At 36.4% G+C, this 10,118-nt stretch overlaps 1 protein-coding gene and 1 pseudogene across 1 annotated transcript; one reads left to right on the top strand and one right to left on the bottom strand.

Moving 5' to 3' along the window:
- LOC104876691 (olfactory receptor 10C1) lies at positions 1 to 954 on the bottom strand. The gene has a single exon (XM_019210706.1). It carries the CDS (start codon positions 952 to 954, stop codon positions 1 to 3), a length of 954 nt encoding a protein of 317 aa, XP_019066251.1.
- Positions 955 to 5,763: 4,809 nt separating this feature from the next.
- LOC104876692 overlaps positions 5,764 to 10,118 on the top strand; it is a 9,989-nt pseudogene continuing 5,634 nt past the window's right edge.

Here is a 10,118-nt window from a genome sequence, read left to right as displayed (position 1 = left end):
TTATCTAAGAGGGTTCCTGTGTGTTACCCTGTGAAAGGCTTCCTTCACTTCCTTGTTCCTCAAAGTATAGATGACAGGATTCAGAGCAGGTGTGACCACCGTGTACATGAGTGCAGTGGCCTTGTCTGTGTTTGGAGTGTGTGCAGCCTTGGGTTGGAGATAAGTGAACAAGGCTGTGCCATAGAAGAGAGAAACAACCAGGACATGAGAGGAACACGTGGAGAAAGCTTTGTGTCTGCCAGTTGCTGACATGATTCTCAAGATTGACAAAAGAATGCGCATATAGGAGCATAAAATGAGGAAACAAGGACTCATAATGAAGAGCATAGAAACAACAAAAATCACAATCTCATGGTAGGAAGTATCCACACAAGCCAGTTTCACTACAGGCATGATGTCACAAAAGAAGTGCTCAATCTTTCCTGTTCCACAGAAGGGCAGACTGAAGATCCAGCTGATCTGGGCTGACTCCACCACCACTCCGGTGATCCATGATGCTGCAGCCAATTTTAAACAGACAGAAGGACTCATCCTGAGAGTATAAAACAGTGGGTAACAAATAGCCACAAAGCGGTCATAAGCCATGGCTGCTAGCAGGCAGCATTCTGTCAGGCCCAAGATGGCAAATACGTACATCTGGGCTGCACAGCCCTCCACACTTATGGTTTTTGTCTCTACCAGCAGGTGCACCAGCATCTGAGGAACCACACTGGTGATGTAGCACATCTCCAAAAAGGAGAGGTTCACCAGGAAGAAATACATGGGAGTGTGCAGGGACGGGGTGACCCAGATCAGACAGATGATGATGAGGTTTCCTCCCACAGTAAATAAGTACATAATTAAGAACACAATGAAGAGTACAATTTGTAACTCTTCTAGAGAAGAAAAAGCCACAAATGTGAATTTAGTGCAGAGGGACTGGTTCCCACTCAACATGGGCTCAAAGTCGGACATCTTCAAAGATAACAATGAAGGTAGATAGTGCCTAGGAATTCAGCCATTTAACACAGCTATCAAACTTCAGTAACAGAGCTTTCCCAGAAAGATTTTCAGAGGAAATTATCATGAGGATATACCTAGAATCACAAGTAAACTCACTTTTTCTTCTTGGGCTTCTAGACTTGCTACATTTTCAAATTATAGCATGATGACAGAATAGGCAGTATTTTTATTCTTATTAGAGGCCATAGGGATTACATCAATCACTTCACTTAATGATGCCAGTCTCAAGAGGAATGTGTCAAAAACAACAAAGTATTCAACGTGCATATTTTTATAACCCTGTATTTCTGTTGGGTAAACTCAGCAGCAGCAGTCACTGAATTTTTCATAACTCCTATTAAAGATATTTTCAAATGAGCACTTCCAAAACTACCTCAGAACGTGGCAAAAACAATGTGATAAGTGTATTCAAAGTGTAAGTATCTTGAAGAGAATTAATGGTAATATGTCTTTTACTGTAAAAAATATTTTTTACTTAAGCATGAACCACTGTAAAACAGTGGTTCACTTTCTCACTGGGCCACAATACCCAACAATCACAATGTGAAGAAGGAGAGGCTCTTTTCGGCTCATGGTTACAGTTCATGTCGGCTGGCTCCAAGGCAGAAATGGTATGATGGAAAGGTGTAAGTGTAGGAAAACTGCCAAATTCATCATGTTCAGGAAGCAGAAAATGAGGGAAGAAGCTGGAGAGAGACCTTCCCGGTCATGGCCCCAGTGAGACCTTCCAGGTCCGTAGTGACCCACATTCTCCAATCAGACCCCATCTCCTAATAGTTAGCTCTGAACTCTTCAGTGGCTTGATCTACTGATAAGTGTATTGATAAGTGTATTGTAAATCACTTTCCCAAAGCACCACCTCTAAACACAAGACTTTGGGGGACATTCTAGACCTAAACAATAGCATTCAGGCCCTGGTTTCCAACAGGCTCATATCATCTGTTTATGCAAATGTGTTTAGCCCATCTCTAAAAGTTGCCCAAGTTTTAACAGTTCAAGTATTGCTGAAAGGCTCAAGTTCAAAGTCTCCTATGAGACTCAAGGAAAACTCTTAGTTGTAAGCACATGAAGAAAATCACACAGTCAAATACTTCCAAAAAATTAATGGCACCGAATAAACTTTTCCATTCAAAAAAGGGGACAATAGGAGGATAGAAATAATGGAACAAAAAAACAAGACAAAACCCAAGGCAACCATTAAATCCTGTAGCCCCATTTCTAGCACCCAGGGCAAGTTGCAGCAAAATATGTCCTCCGCATGGCTTGGGAAGTTCTGTCTCTGTGAAATTGCCAATTGCAGCCCTTGTCATCTATCTTGTGGGGTGGCTGTGCTCACCGCCTGTGCCTTTCCTTACATTCCATGTTCCTGGCATCTTCACCTTCCTGGGATCTCCAGTACATTCATGCTCAGAGCCTCATGCACTGCCAAGTGTCCAGGTCTTCTGATAAGAAGAAACCTCCTTAACCCAAAAACTTGCATTCTGGTTGCGTGAAAAGTCAGCATCATGTGGATGACATGGAAGTCTGCACACACTGAAGCAGGAACTGGACCTTCATTGATCGTAGTTACAGGGGTCTCTGAGTGCCTGGAGGGCTGAGAACTGTGAAATTCTGGTGAGCCAATTCCCTCGACTAGTGATGGTGAACTTTTTAGAGTTTCCAGTGATAACAAAGAGCTAGCTGTGACACATTGGCCTCCACTGCCCTAAATAATCCTCTCTAACTCCTCTGGCTCTCTTTTCTAGTTTTGTACCTGTGAACCTAGGAAGGATGAGCTCTTGCTTATTCTTGAGATAGCTTCAAGTATCTTTGCTATTATCTTGATGTAGAGCTCTTGGCTTCTTTTTAATGCTAACCTTTTTAACAGTCATGCTGTCCTTTGCCCCAATTTTGTAGACAATTTCTTTCTGATGGAACTCAAACTGTTCAAATGAGCTTTTTGCTGTTGACTTTCACTGAAGATCTTACTAAAAATAGCAAGTAGTACTAATGCTATAACTAGAATTTTGGGCTTCCTTGAAATTTGTCTGGCTGATTAGTCCACCATCCTTAATCTCAATCTCCTGGAAAATCTCAGGAAAAATGTAGACAATTTTTATGACAGAGTGTAACACATATGGTCTCAAGTACAATTCTCAAAGGAGTCCTCGTTCTCAGCTGAAAACTGAGTCTGGCCTTTTCTTTTAGTGTTCTTCTCAACACTCTGCTCTTCTGAGCTCTGACCACAATCTTCCATCAAGCTTGACTTACGACATCCTAGGCTTCTCTAGCCGGCATTTCCAAACCTTTCCAAACTTCTCCTGCAAGCCAGTTCCAAATACTTCTGAACCACATGGTCATTTATAACCACAGAAACATCCCCACTTCTCTGGTAGCAAAATCTTAGCCACTTTATTGTCCCTAGGACAAAATACCTGACAACCAAAAAAGAAAATAATTTGGGCTCATGGCTATAATTCAGAGTCAACTGGCTTAAAGACAGAAACAAGAGAATGTCTGTTCATGTGACGGTGGCCAGAAAGCAAGGATTAATGGGAGAAGCAGAGAAGGGAGATACACCCTTCCAGATCACTCCCCCACTAATCCACCTCTTCTGGCCACATCCTTATCCAGTAAGAACAGATTTAGCTCTGACCTCTTCAAGATATTAATCTATTGATAAGTATAGTGCCCCATAATTCAATCGCTTTATAAAATTCTCACCTGTGAATACATGAGAATTGGAGGGGGGGGTTCTTGATAAAAACCATAATATCCATATATCTCAATAACCTCTTGTAATTTATTAAAATTATTAGAAATTATTTTACACTGTCCTTGTGCAATGAAAAACTTGTGCATGAAATCAAAACACATGTTCTTTTCACTACTTACATTCACTGGACTGAGTTATGAGTAAGACGGGAGGTTATCAATTTTGAATTATTGTATTAAATATATTGTATTATATTTATTGTATTAAATATACCTATTTTCACCCTCTTCCACAATTACTGTGGAAATAACCAAAAGATGTAAGTTCAAAGTAGTGAGAGAACCCCAAAGGACCAAATCAAGAGGAGAAAGATGGAGATGATAGAAAATAAATAGTTAGATGAGAAGATAATTGATAGATAGATACATAGATAGATAGATACCATACATACTGTAGATGGATGGGTAGACAGGTAGGAGGGGATTTCTTAAGAAATTAGCTCACACAGTTATGAAATCTGAGAAGCCCCACTACAGGCCATGTACAAGCTGTAGACACTAGGATGGTGCTTGAGTAGTTCAGTGCCAAGTAAAAAAAGGCCTCAGAAAAAGAGAAGCTGATAGTGTAACTCTCATCCTGAGGATAAAATCTTGAGACTCCTTGAAGCTGCTGGTATGAATCCTGAGTTTGAAAGGACAGAGACCGTACAAATCTGAAGTTCAAGGCAGGAGAGGAAGAGTCCAACTCTGTTCCAGGAGATTGGCACATTGGTCTTTTATCTGTCTCTCACATGTTCTTCAGCCCCAGGTAACTGAGTGGCTGACTAAAAGCTTGAGGGTGGATGGATCATTCTCACTGAGTCCACTCAGACTTACACAGTAACCTCTGAAAATACTAGTGCAGGCACATCTCAAAATAATGGTTTCAGGTATTTCTTAGCCCAGTCTGGTTGGCACCTAAAATTAGCCATCAGAAATCCACCCCCAATCAACTGGGCACTGATGCATCACTTTAAACCATACTTATCTGAAATAAAGGTAATAAATAACAAATAACTCCACCTAATGATGCAGCTATACTGTATACAACCAAAAATAGCTCTAATCCCTTCCTCAGATAAGAAAATGAACCAGATTGAAGTCATTTTTAGTAAACAGACCTTAATGTAGCAGAAACTAGAAACAACACTTTAGAGAAATTTGGCCATGAATACTGGAGAAAGAGAAAGTACTAATTTGGAAAAAAATGAAGGAATAAAACCAGGTTATGTATTAGTGTTATTCATTATGTTTTTAAACTTGAAGGACTATGAGCATGTTTAATAAGTGGTGTGAGGAAAATGGAAAATAAAGTTTTTCTTTCCCACATTTTTTACATATAATAATATGATCTTAATTTAACTTAAATTATAGAATCAAAACATTAATTAAAACAGTCTACTACTTACAAATAAAGATGTTCATAATATTAACACTTTGTCCTTACAATATTTATTGAGATATCATTGATTGTATTGTCTTTCAGATATTTTTTGTGAGGGTTTAAATTTATTCATCACTGGTAATATTAAGAATGATAATAGTAATAGAATTATGACAAGTAATAGAAGCTAGTGTTTTTAGTGCTTACCAGTTGTTGGGTTCATGTTTGATTTTTATTGTAAGTCTTTTCACTAGAAGAGATACTGTTATCTATATTGTAAAAAACCAAGAAAACTAAATACAAGCCATTAAGTAATTTTTCAAGGTATAAACAAAAGGAATTGATTTGGAATCTAAAATCAGGCTATCTTCTGTACGATCTTGATTTTATTGTCTTCAGTTGTCACTTCTAGATAAATTTTAATATAATGGGTGATGAAAATCGTGTTAAAAACAATGTGAGACTATCTAAATTGCCAAGATAGATGCTGGTAGGCATGCAGATATTAAAGTTGCTGCTAGGGAAGGCTCAGAAGGGAATGATGGATGTATTACAGGAAAATAAAGTTGAGGGTTCCTTGCTTAGAGTGAAATATAGTTTAATAAAATTATTTCCTACATTTGTGTGGAAAGTAAAACTTGTAAATGAAGGAGTTGGATATTAGACTGATAAAGCATTTTATCACAGTGTTGGAACCTTTTGTTACTCTCACTAAATTTGAGAGGAGAAAGGTAAGTGGGGCAAAAAGCAAAAGTAAAATAGGACTTGATTTCAGACAATCTTTAGGATGTTAAAAGTAAAAGTTAGGGCTGGGGATTTAGCTCAACTGTTCCACTGCCTGCCTTGCAAGAAAAAGGATCCAAGTTCGATCCCTGGCACCAAAAAAATAAAAATTAAATTAAAATTAGAGTCAATGTAATTTAGCAGTTAAGAACATTTATTTTGGAGCCAAAATGCTTAAATATTTACTCTCATTTTCTACTTAATAATGTAAAAATTTTCAATAAGACAGTCTTTTTTATTTGAACATTTTAATCTCTAAACAGTCAATATAAATTTTTTGTGACTCTTTTCCTATCTTTTCATTGCCTTTTTATAGTTCTATTATCATTGTCACTAAGATATGACAACATATATACTTTTAGGAACATAAATGTCTCTTTCCAGATAAGTATATTCAGTTCCTTGAATTTGTTCACCAAAGTTTTATAGTTTTCCTTTGGTAGATTTAATACATTTTTCACTACATTTACACCTAAGTATATAATCGTTTTTTCACATATTGTCTACTCCATTTCCTTCCAACTCTACTTTACAGTTTCCTCTAGTGAACCTCAAACTCCTGGTAATATTTGGATATGCAAAATGTTCTAACCTGCTCATTCATACATCCTCCTAAACTCTGGGCTCTACAAGTCAAGCTCTGCTTTAAACATTGAGTCATTTGAAGCATCCCTCCCATGGGAGTGCTTGGATCACAGGTTCCATATTTTAGGAAGCATCTAGCTGGGAAACTATAGTTTCAATGTTTTATAGGCATTAAAATCTTTTTTAAAAGGTAACTCTGATGCACCCTCAATATAATGTGATGTACTTGCAGCGTTCCTTTCGCATCTCTTTAAAGTCTGACAATTCCACAGGTAAACTAGATCTTGGCTCACACATACCTGCAGGTTTTCCTCACATACAGGTGAGTATGTGTAGGTGGCTGGTGTGATTTTTCTACCTTTTTTAGTAAACCTAATTGTTAGTGGCTTACTGGCAGTCTTCTTTAGAATTTATTTTCTTCTTTTTGTATATTTTTAACTAATATATAAAAAACAAAAACAAAACAAAAAATATATATATATACGGGGTACCATGTGATATTTGATCAGTACACATTCATGGATTATATCATATTAAACATATTTTATCTCCTCAAATATTTATCATATCTTAGTGGCAAAAACACTCAAAACCCCCTCTTCTAGTTTTGTAAAAAAAATACATTATTGTTGCCCTACTGCGTGCTATCAAACTATAATGTAGTACCCCCATGCTGGTCATCCTCTCCCCTCCTACTCTCTTCCCTATTCTCCTGAGCCTACGGTAACCACCATTTAAAGTATGTCTTTCTTTTAGCATTGTTCCCATCTGAGCTTGTTAAGTGAAAAAGCCCACTGCACTACTGCTACATATTTAAAACAATAGTTCCATGAAATACATCAAATTTGCCACTTTCGTAGCTTATGGAGGTAATGTCTGCTAGGTATTTCTGGTACTTAAAATAGAGATAAGTGCTGTACAATTTTCGGGGAAGTAGGCATATACTGTGAAAACATCATAATATTGCCTATAATTAATTAAATTCATGACCTAAACACACACTTTTTTCTTCAATACATCTTATAATAGAGTATTTTTAACACTTTTTGGAACTTCTTTATATTTCTATGAACCAATGGGCAGTGATGATTTGCCTCTCATGATATGTGAGGCAATTACCTTTAAACTGTTAAGCTATGAAGGAATTGCTCTGAAGTCAAAGCAAGAAAATATGACATGTGTTTGGTAAAATCTATATATCTTTCTGAGTTTTGATCACAATTCTAGAATCCCACAGGTATTGGAGAATCAAAATATTTAAAAACAGTAACAAAACATTACTTTTAGTAAAAATGTGGGTTTCTTTGTAGTTTACTAAGTAGTCAGCAAAGTTCTCTAGCAAGTTTTTCAGAGCAAAACATGTTTAAAAATAAGAGCAAAACTATATGACATCAGACAGCCCATAGTGAATGGCAGTTGTTGGTCCAGTGTGTGTCTCTGTGGATTTGTGGGGTGATTCATTTTGTATCACAGAGCGAGGAAGAGACAGTGTTTTGCTATGATACAGGGAGTCCCCAGAAAGCCTTTAATAGTTCCATTATTCTGAGCTTTCCCTCACCTCAGATATAGGACAATTCCATGCACAAATGAAATACTGAATTCTTCTCAAGAGGAAAGAGCACATATTCATGCTGTTCCATCTGAAGAAGTGCATATATTTTCACAGCTTCTACCTTCAGTGATTGCAATCTCCAACTCTAGTTGTTATTTTATTGATTTGTAGTCTCCACAAGCACCAAAGGTCATATTAACTTCATTCATTATTTGTGATTCAATTGTTAACAATGTGAAAAAGATGCATGATATGGAAAACTCCAAATGTCCAATGGAAGTGATCAAAATAATTTGTAAACAATAGAATTTTATATATAATTTTCAATAAATGAATAACCTGATCATTTTCATTAATACTAATTTCTTCAAGAAAAACACACTTTTTTTCTACTGCCTCATCAATAAGGTAATCTCACTTGTATAAAGATTGAGACATGTAGAGAGGTCAATGTTGATGCTGTAGTAGAATTAATTTCTCCCTCTTCTACACTCCCCATATCTAACTAAATATTAGAGTGGCACATATATGGTTCACTTCCAAAAATACTTAGCAGACAAATAATGCTTTCACATGCTTCTCATGCTGCCCCAAAAAGAAGCCCTACCTAATGTTTTGGGGAGCAGAGTTAAGTCTTCATAGAAGCTCCAGCCTGATGAAGGCACCACACTAAGGACATAAAGAAGAAAACACAACTTGCTTAACCGCAGAGTTCCCCTGAAACACTGCAGCAGAAGATCACATCGTGTGGGACCTGTGACATTTTGCTAACCCTCCCCCCAAAAAAGTGTAGGATGAGAAATGGTAGGGCTGGGGATTTAGCTCAGTGGTTCCACTGCCTGCCTCACAAGTGCAAGGTCCCAAGTTCAATACCCGGTACAAAAAAAAAAAAAAAAAAAAAAAAAAAAGAGAGAGAGAGAGAGAAATAGTAGCTATGTGTTTCTCGTGTTTTACATTGAAAAAAATTGACCCCAAAAAGCCTACCAATGAAAACAAAACAACAAAAACTACCCCGTTTCTCTGCTGAATCTTCACCTGAACACTAGAGTCCAATCTGATTTTGAAATCAAAGGATCATATTAACAAAAAATAATACAAGGAAGGGGTGAAGGGAGGGCAGGGACAAGGGGAAAAAATGAGAACCAAGACTTGTCATGTAGAGGTACAAGATCCCAATAATGAATGTAACTGTACTGTATCCCTAAAATGTACCAATAAGCTCAATTAAAGCTGAAAAAAATTAAGACAGTTATAGGATTTCAACTTAATTTTTCTTCAGTGCTTTCTTCTTCATGATCATTGTAAACTTTTTATGTAAATTTTATGTAAATGTTAGAAAGAGTTCTTCCAGATTTATGAATAAGTTGCTGGGATTTATATTAGGAATTTAGTGAGTCTGGGGATTAGAGAAGGACCAATGTGTAGACGATATTCCCATCCATGAACATGAAATTTGACTTCATTTATTTGGCTTCTCTTTCAATTCTTTCTACAGTTCTGTAGCTTTCTTCATATAAATTTTGTTCCTGTTTTTTAATATTTATGCCTAAGTATTTCATTTTAGAGGTCACTAATGTAATGTAAGCAGCTTTGTGTTTTTAATTTCAAACTTCAATTTATTGTTGCTGCTATATAAAAAGATTCACTTTTGCATAGTTACTTTTTATTGTGCAAACTCGATGCAATTATTTATTGGTTCCAGGAAGGATTTTGTTGTTCAAGTCCTGGTTAATTATTCTGGATTTTCTATATAAACATTTATGTCATCTATGAAAAAAAAAGGTTTATGGCTCCGATCTCATAGGATACCTATTATTTCTTTTTCTCATCTAATTTTCTTAGTGGGTATAGGGTTACATTTTTCCTTAATATTAGATATGCTAACTTTAAATTTCTTGAGTTATTCTGAAAGTATTATGATCTATTTTCTCTGTTTATAGATGCTGGAAATTTTAGTTTTCATATATATCCTTGGAATATTCTATTTTTAAAATTCTTTTAGGTTTCTTTATAGTAGTTTATAACATAATTGATTTACCTTCAAAGCTACTTATAGGAATTTATATCTAACATATATAT

This window comes from Fukomys damarensis, unplaced genomic scaffold (assembly GCF_012274545.1).
Source record: "Fukomys damarensis isolate Sample0158 unplaced genomic scaffold, DMR_v1.0_HiC HiC_scaffold_15, whole genome shotgun sequence".
Classification (NCBI taxonomy): domain Eukaryota; kingdom Metazoa; phylum Chordata; class Mammalia; order Rodentia; family Bathyergidae; genus Fukomys; species Fukomys damarensis.
This window is presented reverse-complemented; position numbering and strand designations above follow the sequence as displayed.